The 16453-nt window shown below is 36.1% G+C and overlaps 1 protein-coding gene across 3 annotated transcripts in view; it reads right to left on the bottom strand.

Annotated features, from left to right (window-relative positions):
• Window positions 1-16453, bottom strand: part of Sycp1 (synaptonemal complex protein 1) — a 113925-nt gene that overhangs the window by 68809 nt on the left and 28663 nt on the right. For all 3 annotated transcript variants that reach the window (XM_052178551.1, XM_052178552.1, XM_052178553.1), the window contains exons 12-14: window positions 11245-11339; window positions 10433-10617; window positions 8030-8097 (exon numbers count right to left, since the gene is read on the bottom strand). In XM_052178551.1, coding sequence (XP_052034511.1) covers window positions 8030-8097; window positions 10433-10617; window positions 11245-11339 — 348 coding nt within the window. The remainder of the gene's footprint in view (window positions 1-8029; window positions 8098-10432; window positions 10618-11244; window positions 11340-16453) is intronic.

Raw genomic sequence — 16453 nt, 5'->3', positions numbered from 1 at the left:
ACTCATGATAAGCGGATATTAGCCTAGAAGCTTGGAATACCCAAGACACAATCCACATATCAAATGATGCCCAAGAAGAAGGAAGGAGTGGCCCCTGGTCCTGGAAAGGCTCAGGGCAGCAGTGTAGGAGAATACCAGGACAGGGAAGTGGGAAGGGGTGGATTGGGGAACAGACGGAGGGAAGAGGGCTTATGGGACTTTCGGGGGGGGGGCATCCAGAAAAGGGGAAATCATTTGAAATGTAAATAAAGAATATATCGAATAAAAAAAAAAAGAAAGCTTATATGGAGTCTAAATCAACTATGCAAAAGTAATAATGGATAAATATTAACACTTATGTTTCTAGGTTAACTCACAGCCAAATGAATCAAAAACTCATATAGCAAAGTAAACAATTAGTCTGCATAATCGTCTCTTCAAATTTAAAAGAATTGATCTTCTTTCAAATTCATTCTGATCATTGCACTTTGCATTTCAATATCCCCTTATTCTGTAACTCTATCTGTTCTAAAACCTACCAACTCTGTGCAGAGAAATCCTTATTTTCTCCTATCCCACCAAGCACACCATATAAATATAAAAGCAAAGATACCTGATTAACTTCTATGTCCTTTCAAGCTATCTGATTTCTCAGATTATCTTTTAAATTCCTGCTTATTAATTATATATTTCTTTAACTCCATGTAAAACTAATATCTCCTTGATATTAATAATTTTATGACCTTAAAATCCAACAAAAGGCACTTTGCAATGCCAGTCTTACTGTGTAACTGGGTCATATTTGATTTATGAAACACTCCCTACTGTTTTTTCCTTCTACCTTAAATTACCAAGACCTTGCATTATTCCTATTTCTTCTCTAATTTCTACTTATTTTCTTGCTTTTACAGCTTTCTTTCTTGCTACCAGAAAAAGTAGTGCTTTACAGTGCTTATGAAGGGAGTTGGGACTTTTCAGAATCCATAGTTGAGGCAGTAAGCAGACTTAGAGCCCAGGCACACCGGACAAGCTTGAAGCAAGGTTGTGGTTGAGTCATTCCACAAACAGACCGGCCATAAAAGATAAGGGGTGTGCCTGGGCAATCTCCTATGGGTCATACACCATCTGGACTGGAGTCTCCTGTCTCCTGTCCCTTGGATGCAGTTTACTAATGTCAAAGTGACCTTCCTGCTAACAAAAGTAAACCGCCCTCCTACATTGCTGATGGCCCGATCTGCAAGTATACCAAAAAAGCTCTGCGCGCCAGAATCCCCCGCCAATGTTTGAATCAGCAAATCATGTGTAACCGCGCCAAAACTCCCTGACTTTTCCTATATAAACCCCTAACTTTTGAGCCTCAGGGTCGACTCCTCTGTCTCCTGTGTGAGATATGTGTCAGCCCAGAGTTCTGATAATAAACTGCCTCATGCGTTTGCATCAAGTCAGTCTCTCACGTTTCCCTGGGTGGACACTATCCCGAGAATGGAGTGGGGGTCTCCCCAAGAGGAGGTCCTATACTTATTGTTATTTCTGTGAATGCAGTATTAATTTTATAAAAACTTTTCAGCATAATCTTCCCAATTTTGAAATATTTTTAAAGATTTCTTTATTTATGCATGAGTATTCTATTTACATGTATGCCTTCAAGAAAGACAGAAGAGGGCATCAGCTATCATATGGTTTCTGGTACCTCTGGATGAGCAGCCAGTGCTCTTAACATGTTAATTTTAATTTGCACTCCCAAACATAGTATTTTCAACATTCTATCAACTTAGAACTACCCAATGCCTTTCCATACCTTAAAATCTACTCATAATATCTAACTCTTCCTTAGTACCTTTCCTACTCTTTTGCTTTCTTTTGGTATTAACATTAACATTCAATAAGAAACCTGAGCATTCACCTCAAATATATAAATATATAAAAATATGAATATGTATTTATAGTTTTCAAAAACTGTAATATAAATATGTATTATATTAATCATAAATATAACTTAAAAATACAAGTTTTGGTATTTTCACTTTTTACTTTAACATAACTTTGCATCCTCCTGTCATTCTGGATACTATTACCCCAGTGGTTTTATTTTATGTCTTTAAGCTTTCCCTCATAGTAATTAAAGATTTCTGAAGAGCACAGTGTTTTACTTTGATGTTCCCACAATATATATAATGCTGCTTCAGTTCTAAAATTCCTAATACAAACTTCTCATAATACTCTAGTATGGCAAAGTATTGAAATTACAATGTGATACATAACAGCCACTTACTAGTAAAAAGTTGTTATAAATATATAATAAAGATATTTAAAAGTACTAAGACTATTCCTTAATCTACAACCTTCAACAATTCTAAAGACAGTAGGTAAGTGCAATGTTTTAAAAATAATACATAGTATTCTGAAGCAATTTTTAAATTAGATAAAAGAAATTGTCTTTAACCATTATATTTGGGTTTTCATTGGTTGGCTGGTTAGTTAATTAGGTTTTGTGGTCATGGTTGGCTGGCTGATTAGTTGGTTGGTTGGTGGTTTTATTTTTTTATTTTTTTATTTTTTTTGGTGGTGGTAGTGGGGGATGGGAATTGGTTTTATAAGACATGGTTTATCTTGTGTATCTCTGGCTATTCTGGAACTCACTCTGTAGATCAGGTTGTCCTCAAACTCATAGAAATCTGCCTGCATCTGCCTCTTGAGTGCTGGGATTAAAATCATGCACCACCACCATGATGTCAAGTTAATTGGTTTTCTGAGACAGGGTCTGTCTATATAGCCCTGGTTGTCCTGGAACTCATTATGTAGACATGGCTGGCCTTGAACTCACAGAGGTTCACCTATCTCTGCCTCTCAAGTGTTATGCCATCATACCTGGCCATCTTTAATAATTATGCTAAGAAGTTATAAATAAAATTATTTAGACACTACAAGGTTGGCTAACCAAGTATTAATCTACAATGGGAAAGTACGCACTGCAAAAGGAAAGGCATTAATATGGTTCAATACTTCAACCAAATCTGATACAATAGCACAGACATTTTCTTCCATGATGTAATCCCTGATAAGGTACTTATGCTCCAATAAACATAATGTCACCAACACTTCTCTAAACACTGTAGTGAAACTCACTCAGTCTCTCTCTCTCTCTCTCTCTCTCTCTCACACACACTCACACACACACACACACACACACACACACACACACACACACGCACGCACCATTAAACTAGAAAGAGGGCTAGTTGGGAAAAACAAGACATTATCAGGAATGGAATGGGAGGGGCATAAGCAAAGGTAAATGTGATCAAAATTTACAATGTATAAAATTTTCACACTGGTTATGATTAATATATGCTTATAAAAATATTTTTAAGAAGGAAATCAACCAAACAGCTAACTACTTATGAACTGTATAAGTACTTCAACTAACACTACAAATATTCAAACTAATATGAAACTTTATAGAAAATTATTAAAATAGTATAGATAAATACATGTCAATTCAGGTATATTAAATAAAAATAACTTTTAACTGAAATTGGAATATTCTCTATTTAATTAGGATTTTTCCCTAATTTTTATATTTTTATATTTTTATATTTTCTGCACATATGTATAAATACGACATGTATGCATATTGTCCACAGAGGCCAAATAAGATTCCCTGAATCTAGAATAATAAACAGTTGTGAGCAAGATATGGGAAAAACAAATCTAAGTCCTCTGCAAGAGCAGTAAGTACTCTTAACTGCTTGTTAATAGTTTAATAGCTGGCCCAGAGCTGATCCTCTGCCACAGGGCTCAATACTCAAATAAAGCCTGGAGAAAGCTAGCCTCCCAGGAATGCCAACAAGCATGTAAGCACAGGTAAAACCACCACTGCTGCTCAGAGAAACCCACCCAGAACCATCAGGACACAGGAACCAAGGAGCAGCCTAGGAGAGGAGGCTTTCAGTTTCCATCTGCGCCCAGAGCTGATCCTGTGCCAAAGCGCTACATACACAAATACCACCAGAAGAAAGCTGGTCTCCCAGGAGAGCCAACACAACTGTGGCCACAGGTAAGACCACCATTCTTTTCAAATTCCTGGCCCAAGAGGGACCCTCCCAGCGCCATCAGGTCACAGGAACCAAGAAACAGCTGGGAACAGTATCCTTCTGGTTTCTGTCTGCACCCCAGAGCTGACCCTGTACCAGGAATTCCTCCTAGAGAGAACTGGTTTCCCAGGAGTACTGTCACAGAGGCTTGCAGGAGTGACAAGCCACAGTCAGAGATATCACGAAAAGCTAACACCAAAAATAACCAGATAGAAAAAGGCAAGGGCAAGAACATAAGCAACAAAAACCCAGGCTACTTGGCATCATCAGAACCCAGTTCTCCCACTACAGCGAGCCCTGGATAACCCAATACTCCAGAAAAGCAAGACTGATTTAAAAATCACATCTCGCTGGGTGGTGGTGGTGCACACCTGTAATCCCAGCACTCTGGGAGGCAGAGGCAGGTGGATTTCTGAGTTTGAGGCCAGCGTGGCCTACAGAGTGAGTTCCAGGACAGCCAGGGCTATACCGAGAAACCCTGTCTCGAAAAAAACAAATCCAAAAAAAAAAAAAATTCACATCTCATGATGATGATAGCGGACTTTAAGAAGGACATAAATAACTCCCTTAAAGAAATACAAGAGTATTCTTGTACAAGAGTATTCTTGTACAAGAAATACAAGAACACAGATAGAAAGGTAGAAGCTCTTCAAGGGGGGACACAAAAATCCCTTAAAGAATTACAGGAACACACAACCAAACAGATGAAGGAATTGAACAAAACCATTCAGAATTTAAAATAGAAATAGAAACAATAAAGAAATCACAAAGGAAGACAACCCCGGAGATGGAAAATCCAGGAAAGAGATCAGGAGTCATAGATGTAAGCATTACCAAGATAATACAAGAGATAGAAGAAAGAATCTCAGGTGGAGAAGATACCATAGAAAACATTGACACAACAGTCAAAGAAAATACAAAATGCAAAAAGCTCCTAATCCAAAACATCCAGGAAATCCAGGACAAAATGAGAAGACCAAACCTAAGGATGATAGGTATAGAAGAGAGTGAAGATTCCCAACTTATGGGCCAGTAAATATCTTCAACAAAATTATAACAGAAAACTTCCCTAACCTAAAGAAAGAGAAGCCTACAGACTCCAAATAGACTGGACCTGAAAAGAAATTCCTCCTGTCACATAATAGTCAAAACAACAAATTCACAAAAGAAAGAAAGAATATTAAAAGCAGTATAGGGAAAAGATCAAGTAACATATAAAGGAAGACCTATCAGAATTACACCAGACTTATCAGAGACTATAAAACCTAGAAGATCCTGGGCAGATGTCATACAGAACCTCAGAGAACACAAATGCCAGCCCAGACTACTATGGAAAAACCCAGATATTCCATGACAACTCCAAATTTACATGGTATCTTTCCACAAATCCAGCCCTACTGGATAATAGATGGAAAACTCCAACACGAGGGAAACTACACTCTAGAAAAAGCAAGAAAGTAATCTTTCAACAAATCCAAAAGAAGATAGCCACACAAACACAAAAATAACATCAAAAATAACAGGAAGCAACAATCACTATTCCTGCATATCTCTTAACATTAATGGACTCAATTGCCTAATAAAAACACCTAAACTAACAGACTGGATACATAAGCAGGACCCAACATGTTGCTGCATACAAGAAACCCATCTCAGTGACAAAGACAGACACCATCTCACAGTAAAAGGCTGGGAAACAATTTTCCAAGCATATGGTGCCAAGAAACAAGTTGGAGTAGCCATTCTAATATCAAATAAAATTGACTTTCAACCTAAAGTTATCAAAAAAAAAAAAAAAAGGAAGGACAGCACTTCACTCATCAAATGAAAAAAATCTACCAAAAAAACCTCTAAATTCTGGACATCTATTCTCCAAATGCAAGGGCACCCACATTCATAAAAGAAACTTTACTAAAGCACACATTGTACCTCACACAACAGTGGGAGATTTCAATAAATTGATCATTCTTATCTCCCTGTAGAAAGCTCAAGTCCAAGTGGATCAAGGACCTCCACATAAAAACCAGATAAATTGAATCTAACAGAAGAGAAAGTGGGGGAAAGTCTCAAGCACATGGGCACAGGGGAAAAGTTCCTAAAGAGAACACAACGGCTTATGCTCTAAGATCAAGAATCAACAAATGGGATCTCATAAAATTACAAAGCTTCTATAAGGCAAACGACACTGTCAATAGGGCAAAATGGCAACCAACAGACTGGGAAAAGAACTTTACCAATCCTACATCTGATAGAGGGCTAATATCCAATATATACAAAAAACTCAAGAAGTTGAGACTCCAGAGAACTGGCGGGCAGTGGTGGCACACGCCTTTAATCCCAGCACTTGGGAGGCAGAGGCAGGCAGATTTCTGAGTTCAAGGCCAGCCTGGTCTACAGAGTGAGTTCCAGGACAGCCAGGGCTACACAGAGAAACCCTGTCTCGAAACCCCCCCCCCCACAAAAAAAAAACCTCCAGAGAACCAAATAACCCTATTTAGAAATGGGGAACAGGTCTAAACACAGAATTCTCAACTGAAGAAATTCAAAGGGTTGAGAATCACCTAAAGAAATGCTCAGCATCCTTAGTCATCGGGGAAATGCAAATCAAAACATCTCTGAGAACCTCACATCTGTCAAAATGGCTAAGATCAAACACTCAGGTAATAGAAGATGCTGGTGAGGATGTGGAGAAAGAGGAACACTCTCCTCCATTGTTGGTGAGATGGCAAGCTGGTACAACAACTCTGGAAATCAGTCTGGCAGTTCCTCAGAAAATTGGACATAGTACTACCTGAGAACCCAGCTATACCACTCCTGCACATATACACAAAAGATGCTCCAACATATAACAAGGACACATGCTCCACTATGTTCATAGCAGCCTTATTTATAATAGCCAGAAGCTGGAAAGAACCCAGATGTTCTTCAACTGAGGAATGAATACTGAATATGTGGTACATTTACACAAAGAGTACTACTCAGCCATTAAAAATGATGAATTAATGAAATTCTTAGACAAATGGATGGAACTAGAAAATATCACTCTGAGTGAGGTAACCCAATCACAAAAGAACACACATGGTATGTACCCATTGATAAGTGGATATTAGCCCAGAAGCTTAGAATACCCAAGATACAATTCATAGACCACATGAAGCTCAAGAGAAGGAAGAGCAAAGTGTGGGTGCTTCCATCCTTCTTAGAAAGGGGAACAAAATACTCACGGGAGCAAATATTGCAACAAAGTACAAAGCAGAGACTGAAGGAAAGGCCATCCAGAGACTGTCCCACCTGGGGATTCATCCCAGATACAGTTACCAAACTCCAACACTATTGTTGATGCTAAGAAAGGCTTGCTGAAAGGAGCCTGATATAGCTATCTTTTGAGAGGCCCTGCCCATAGCCTTGTGAATAGAGTTGGATGCTCAAAGTCAACCACTGCACTGAATACAGGGTTGAATACAGGTTGTTCAATGGAAGAGTTAGAGAAAGGACTGAAGGAGCTGAAGGGGTTTGCAACCCCATAGGAAGAACAATATCAACCAACCAGACCTCCCAGAGCTCCCAGGAACTAAGCCACCAACCAAGGAGTACACATGGCTCCAGCTGCATTTGTAGCAGAGGACTGCGCTGTCAGGCATCAATGGGAGGAGAGGTTCTTGGTCCTATGAAAGTTCAATAGATGCCCCAGCATAAGGGAATCATGGGTAGGGAGGCAGGAGTGGGTGGGTGAGCAGGTGGGAGTGGGTGGGTGGGTAGAGGGGGAGGGGGAAGTAATAGGGGGTTTCTGGGAGAGGGGGAAACTGGGTAAGGGGATAACACTTGAAATGTAAATAAATTTTAAAAACTACATAAATAAAAATTTAAAAAACACAGTTTAATATATTTAACAAAACCCTCAAATTTATATCTATAATTAGTTATTAATGTTATCAAAGTATACTAATCTCTCTTACCTAGTTCACTTGATTTCTTCTGGAGCTCCATAGTAATCAGCTTCAGTTGATCTTCATTTTTTTCCAATCTTATGAGATAAATTTTAAAATTCAAATTATTATTTTAGGTACCATTCATCAAATAACTAAAATGTGCACAATGTAACAACTGATATATCTAAAATAGATTCAAAAACATTAAGTATTAATCTGTATAAGGCAGTTTAAAATCAAAATTATAATTGTAATAATAATTATATCTACCTAAAACCTCAAGGTTTATAACTTGTATCTTAATTGCTGGGTGGTGGTAGTGTAAACCTTTAATCCCAGCACTTAGGAGGCAGAAGTAGGCAGATCTTTTGAGCCCAGCCTGGTCTACAGAGCAAGTTTCAGGGACAACCAAGGAAGATTGCCCAGAGAAACTCTGTGTAGAAAAACAAAAACGAAATTTTAAAAATGTATTTTAAGCTTTTCTTATTTTCTGTTTCCTTAAACCATAAAACTAAGGTGAGATAGCTCAACAGATGAGTGGGCTTGCTACCAAGCCTAACAACCTGAATTTATTTTTTAATTTCTTTTTTTTTATTCGATATATTTTTTATTTACATTTCAAATGATTTCCCTTTTCTAGCCCCCCACTCCCCGAAAGTCCCATAAGCCCCCTTCTCTCCCCCTGTCCTCCCACCCACCCCTTCCCACTTCCCCGTTCTGGTTTTGCCAAATACTGCTTCACTGAGTCTTTCCAGAACAAGGGGCCACTCTTCCTTTCTTCTTGTACCTCATTTGATGTATGGATTATGTTTTGGGTATTCCAGTTTTCTAGGTTAATATCCACTTATTAGTGAGTGCATACCATGATTCACCTTTTGAGTCAGGGTTACCTCACTTAGTATGATGTTCTCTAGCTCCATCCATTTGCCTAAGAACTTCATGAATTCATTGTTTCTAATGGCTGAATAGTACTCCATTATGTAGATATACCACATTTTTTGCATCCACTCTTCTGTTGAGGGATACCTGGGTTCTTTCCAGCATCTGGCAATTATAAATAGGGCTTTTTTTTTTAAGATTTATTTATTTATTATATGTAAGGACGCTGTAGCTGTCTTCAGACGCACCAGGAGAAGGCGTCAGTTCTCTTTATGAGTGGTTGGAGCCACCATGTGGGTGCTGGGATTTGAACTCAAGACCTTCGAAACAGCAGTCAATGCTCTTAACCCACTGAGCCATCTCTCCAGCCCCCTAACAACCTGAATTTAATGCCCAGTAGAGAACCTACTCCTACAAGCTGTTCCAAGTTGTTCTCTGATCTACACACATGTGTGCACGCACACAAACATACACATGCATACACACATAAATATATGTAGTAAATAAGGGGCTGGAGAGATGGCACATTGTCCAAGAACACTGACTGCTCTTCCAGAGGACCTGAGTTTGATTCCTAGCAGTGGGCTCACAGCTGTCTGTAATTCTGAAAGAGACTCAATACCCTTTTCTGGCTTTTGTGTTGACTGTATGCATGTGATGCATAGACATACATGCAGGCAAAACACCCATACACATAAAGGGGTTTTTTTTAGTTTTTAGAAAATAAAAAAAATTAACTAAGGTAATTATAACAGATTATTCTACAGTAATTTACAATTTTATTATTTAAAAATTGCTTTGACAAGTTAATCAGAAATATATAATAGAAGAGCTTAAAGGTTACATTTTTCTCCTCACTATATACAGTAGAAAAGAAAAATTTAAAAGATCCAAATATAAGTTGGGAAAGAAATTTGTTCCTCTGCCAAATTTACAAGCTAACAGGACAAAAAATAATTACCTAGACCTCAACATACTTTTATATTAAAAATTGTATAAAATGAGGAAAAATAGAGGTAGTTGTTAACAATCTAATTTTAAATAAATACAATTTAGGTTAAAAGCAAATGAGTATGTATCACATATAGAGCAGTATTTACTTTATTACAAGATAGTTGCTAAATTAATACATTGTAATTAAGGATACAGACCTCAGTAAAAGAAATTCTTTAACCTGGGCATTATTCCTATGATACTAATTGTCTGTACACAGTGATTCTCAACCTGTGGCTCATAACCCCTCTGTCTAACCTCTGTCTCCAAAAACATTTATGACTCATAACAGTCACAAAATTACAGTTCTGAAGAGAAATAAAAATTTTATGGTTGGAGTCACCACAACATGAGGAACTATATCAAAGGTTCACAACATTAGGAAGGTTGAAAATCACTGGTCCCCACTATTAATAAACATGTCCTATCACTGAACCAACATTTAATAACGTGTCCATATAACTTGACCCCACAGCAATGCATGCCTGGGAACTATTCCAAAGAATGTCTGATGTTTAATGGTTCAGTATTTACTTATATGTTTAAAAACTGTTTCACCTTTTCTGTTCTGTTCTCAGTAATTCCTCCAAGGTGCATGTAGTAGTTTTAAGTTCAGTCACCACAAATGAGTGAGTAGTTTTAGCTTTATTGAGTTCTTCCATTTGAGTTTCTTTTTCTTCAGTGAGCTGATAAATCGTTTTTGTTGCTATCTGCAAATCTTCCTCTAAAGCCTTCTGAGTGCTCTAAGTGAAATAAAACACAAAACAGAAAGAATAATGCAAAATCCTAAAATGTTTAAAGGCTTAAGTCAGCTGCTTCTATACATTTGTTTGCCTTTGCACTCCATACTTCCTTCTTCCCACTGTCCTTCCTTGGCATACTGAAATAACTCATGCATTATCAAATTTCAAGTAACCAATCTCTATAGTTCTGATCCCTCCACAGAAATTTCCCATGTAGTTAGCCCATACAGTTCTCTACAGTCTTAGAACTGTTAATGACTATTTATTAGCTGTAGTCATTCTATTCGTGCTTAGGTATTTTTAATGCAATTCCTCTTATTAGAAGCATTTTAAAGGTAGAATTGAATTCTCTATTTGAATCTCTGAGTCATAATACACTTTAGATGCCAGGCAGTGGTGGCACACACCTGTAATCCCAGCGCTTTGGGAGGCAGAGGCAGGCAGATTTCTGAGTTCAAGGCCAGCCTGGTCTACAGAGTGAGTGCCAGGTCAGCCAGGGCTATACAGAGAAACCCTGTCTCAAAAAAAAAAAATCTATAATACATTTTAGTTGTATCCAATAGTATTTGTTAAATGATTATATGATATATACTATACAGTAGTCACTAGTCTGTTTTTAAATCATACCACACTTCTTTGCATGGACATCTTAATATCTTCAAGTTCTGATGTTAAATGATCCTTCGTTTCATTTAATTCTTTTAAGTTTTCATCTTGTAGTTCTAAAAGATAAAATTATAGATAGGCATTGTTTGGTAGAAATGGTTATTAGGGAAACTAATTGCTATATCAATTACTCCTTTTCCTGTACTAGAAAACAATCCAAAAAAAGAACAATACACATATACACACTAAATTTCATAAGACTATTTTTCCCAAAACCTCAAAAATGAACATTTTTAACATTTTTTCAGTATCTACATTTATAATAGAATGAAAACAGACATATAACCCAGCTTTAACAGGAAGATTAACAAACTATTTCTTATTTTTCATTCGTACATTGCTATCAAGGAGTCAAGTGGCTTATATATGCCATATCCTATTCCATTTGTTAATAGAAATATGTTTTGGAGCCAGGTCCAGTGAGTGCAAGTCTATAACATTAGCTACTAGGGAGGGTGAAGTAGGATTAAAAGTAGAGGCCAACCTGAGCAATTTGTCAAGCTCATGTCTAAAAATTGGGGGGGAAAAAAACCCTGAATAGCTCATGCTCCTTCTCAAAAACAAAATTTTGAAAAATAAAAGCAGGCTTTGTCCATTGTGAAGCAAGCTAAGGCTCTGTTAGGTCAGAAATATCATAACTGATAGGTAGTATGCAAAAACCTGAGCCTCAGGTGGTCTTCAAAGATAGTCTTTGGTGCTTTAAAGGATTTTTTTTTCTCTTATTATAACACATGCTAAAACCCTATGACGGTTCCATCAAAGGTAAATATTTTACACTAAAATGTTAAATATGTGTTTCTAGAGGGTTTGTTTTTGTAGTTTTGTTTTTTGTTCTGGAGGGTATTAGTGGTGATGGTGGTGGATCTGTCTGCTTTTATTTTGAAGATAAGGTCTCACCATGTAAAGCCTAGTTACCTGAAACTCATTTTTATTTAATATTTCAGGAAGGGTAGCCTAGAAATTAATATGTAGTCCAGTCTAGCCTTGAACTTGGCAATCTCTTACCTGACTCTCTTAAAGGATTATACACATGTACCACCATGCCTGAATGAAATATTTTAAAATAGCAAAACACTGTGTAGTACATAAATATTCAAAAGCTGACACTAATCTAGGATTGTACATAAATGGACTAATATACCATTTATTAGTAGTAACTAAAAATGATAATAGAAATCTCACAGTCATAAAATAGGAGAAAAATGAGGTTAAAATAGCATTTGTATAAGCCATAAGCATAATTAATAAAATGTACTTTTAAGTTTATATTCCAATAGTGAAATTATTCATGATTTTATTTTCACAGTTTCCTATCTTTGCTTCTAATTTCTACAATAAATATTTAATATTATATTTATTGGTGGGCTATGTTATGTAAAAAAAGGTTTTGATTCCACTTAATAGCTAATGTTTACTAAATTCTAAGTCTCAGTTAAATAGTCTATGTGCCTTATATGTGTATTCATTTTTAAACCTCATATAAATACTAAGGGGAAAACTTCATCTTTTCTGGATTCAAATTATACTACCACTTATTAAAAATTTTACTACATTATCTGTGTGTGTGTGTGTATCGGTGTCTTTGTGTGTCCGCATGAGAACATGTATGTGTCACAACATACATCTAAAAAACCTTGCATAACTGGGTTCCCTCCTACAGAATTTGGGGACTGAACTCAAGTCATCAAGCTTGGCAGCATGTGCCTTTAGCTTCTGAGACATCTCACCATCTACTACTTACTGTCTTTTCTTATTAGATGCCAGAATACTTAACCATTTTGACTCTACTATTCCCATCCAATTGGGATATTAAAATGTCGACATTTTGAAGACTTCCTGTTATAATAATAATGGCTTAAAATGTTTAACTACAATAGCCAATATATAGCTAATAAATGCTATTATGATGTTAATAATGGTGCTATATGCTAGAGAACAGGCCTGGATATATATGTATTTGTAATACAACCAACTAGGAAGATCAACAAACAATAACAAATAGTTATGAGTTTTTACTGGGGGTTATAGAAATATATAGAAAAGACACAAACCAAATATAACCAACACTGGTTAGAGTTAGGGGCTAGAAGTAAATGAGAACAACAGTACAACCTACCAGAACCTCAAGAATAAAGCCAAGGCAATCTTAGAAGGAATTTACAGCTTGTAAGTTCACACACACACACATACAGAGAAAGAGAGAGAGAGACAGAGACAGAGACAGAGACAGAAAGACAGAGAGAGGGAAAGGAGAGAGAGAAGCACAAACTCAAATAACCAAATGATCACATCATAGCTCTAGAAAAAGAAAAGGAAACCAAAGATGACAAACAATAATAAAGATTGAGCCAAAAGTAAGGAAATGGAGACTTAAAAAATCAAAAATTAAAAAGAGCAACAAGATCAACATATCCATGGTCACACTAACCAAAGGGAGGAAAAATTTTAATAAAATTGGATGTGTGGTGTTAGAGATGAAAACAAAACTTGTTGCAAAAGATTGAAATGAAAGCCAAAACATCATTAGAAAATACTTTGAAATTTTATATATAAAGAAGCTGGAAAAGCTGTAAGAAATGGATGAATTTAGAAAATCATATGGCCTATAAAATTAAATCTTGAATAGCTAGGCTTCTTTTGAGACAGGATTTCAATATGTAGCACAGGCTAGCCTGGTACTTACTGTGTAGACCAGGCTGATATTGAACTCCCAGAGATCCACCTGCCTCTATCTCCCAGTTGCTAGGATTAAAAGTCATGCACCCACCAACATTGCCAGCTCAGAATATGTAAACAATCTTGAAAGCACCATAACAACCAGTGAGACTGAAAGAGTAACTAAAAGGCTTTTCATAAATAAAGTCCAGAATATAGTGAACTTATTGCTGAATTCATCCAAAGTTTTATATATAAAAGAGAAAGAAAACTACAGACCAATCTATCTGATGAACATAGATGCAAAAATTCTCTACAAAATGCTTGCAAATCAAATTGAAGAACACATTAAGAAAATCGCACATCATAAGCAGGTTGTTATGAAAGTTGATACAAAGTAGGCTCAACATATGCAAATCATAAATCTAATAACACTACACAAATAACACAGAGTGCACATTATCATAATATTTACAAAAGAGTATGTGACAGAGTTCAGCATGAATTCATGAAAAAAAATTAAGAATAGACAGAATATACCTCAAGATAATATAGGCTACTGTGACAAGGCTATATCAATCATTACACTAAATGGGAGACAAATAAAGAGTATTTCCTCTAAAACTCTGGAATAAGAGAACACTCTCAACTCTTATAAAATATACTGCTTGAAGCATTAGCTAAAATAGTAACACAACAGAAATATATAAAATGGATACAAATAGGAAAAGATGAAATCAAATCATCCAGAGTTGCAGACCATATAAAATTCTATTTTTAAAATAATATAGTTACTGCACCAGAAAACTCTTAAGCCAGATAAACAATAAATTGGATGAAACGAAAATCAATGTTAAAAACTCAGTAGTTTTCAATTATTAACAAACATGGTAAAAGAAATACAAAGAATATCATATTCACAAAAGCTTCCAAAAAGTAAATTCATAGAAAATAATCCTAATAAAGACTTCTCAACTAAAACCTTTAAGACACTGAAAACAGAAATTGGATAAGAAACTACATTTAAAACTTTCATACTCAACTGACAGAATATTGTGAAAACAGCTATATAACCAAGAGTTAATTACAGACTGAATACAATCCACATCAAAATTCTAATGTAGATAGAGAAGAATAATGGAAATAGAACATGAATAAAAATAAAGTATAATGAAACATATGTATTGAAATACCAAAATGAAATCAACCACTTGGTAAATAAAAAATTAATTAAAAAGAGATTTTGTGAATTGCAAGATAGATCAAAAGATATTATCCAAAATAAAGACTACTAAAGCAAGGATATTATTAATAAAAAATGAATATGGCAGAAAATAGGATTTTTAAATAACCATAGTTTTGGGTTGGGATATTTTTTACCAGACAATCTTTTTACTAAAGAAAGGAAACCAGACCAGTACAAATAAAACATATGCCTATAAAACACTGCAGTTCACAAAAAAGCTATGGGAAGAAGATCACAAGTTCAGGGCCCAGCTCAGGTTAAGATAGCAAGGCTAACACAGCAAGATCCTACCTAAAATAAACATTATGGAGCAGCTAGTATCTTAAAAAGTTAATGCTGAGAATTCTTAAGAAGAAACTAATAAAGAGTACTAATTTATAATTTCTAGACACTATCAAACTGAATCAGTATCTTGAAGCATCATTCTATAATAGCTGAAACCAAAGATAAAGGAAATCTAAAGAAAGAAAAAGAAAAAAGAAAACTTTCCTTACTTTCAAAGGTTCAAAAATTAGATTGATGACGGTTTTTTACCAAGATTTATTTTTATGTATATAAGTGTTTACTAGATAAAACATGATAGATATCATGTCTATCTATGCACCACATGCATATGGTGCCCACAAAGGTCAAAATGGCAAACACATATGTGCTGGAAATTGAACTCATGTTCTCTGGAAGAACAAAAAGTGCTCTTAAAACCCCTGGGTCAGAAGCTGGAAACAACCCATATGTCCCTCAACAGAAGAAAGAATATAGAAATTGTGGTACATTTACAACGACTCAGCTATTAAAAAAATGACTTCATGAAATTCGTGGGCAAACAGAACTAGAAAATACCATCCTGAGTGAGGTAACCCAGACACAAAAGAACACACATGGTATATACTCACTAATAAGTGGATTTTAGCCAAAAAGCTCAGAATACTCATGATACAACCCACAAACCATATGCAGCTTAAGAAGGAAGACCAACCTCTGTATATGTCAGGTACTGGCAGAGCCTCTCAGGAGACAGCTATATCAGGCTCCTGTCCGCAGGCACTTGTTGGCATCCACGTTAGTGTCTGGGCTTGGTGACAGTATATGGGATGGATCCCCAGGTAGGGCAGTCTCTAGATGGCCTTTCCTTCAGTCTCTGCTCCACACTTTGTCTACGTATTTCCTCCCGTATTTTGTTCTCCCTTCTAAGAATGACCAATGTAGCCATACTTTGGTCTTGCTTCTTCACGAACTTCATTTGGTCTGTGAATTTTATCTTGGCTATTC

The sequence above is a fragment of the Apodemus sylvaticus genome, chromosome 4 (genome assembly GCF_947179515.1).
Source record: "Apodemus sylvaticus chromosome 4, mApoSyl1.1, whole genome shotgun sequence".
In the NCBI taxonomy this organism is placed as follows: Eukaryota; Metazoa; Chordata; class Mammalia; order Rodentia; family Muridae; genus Apodemus; species Apodemus sylvaticus.
Note: the sequence above shows the minus strand (reverse complement) of the source record. Positions and strands in the feature narration are given on the sequence as shown.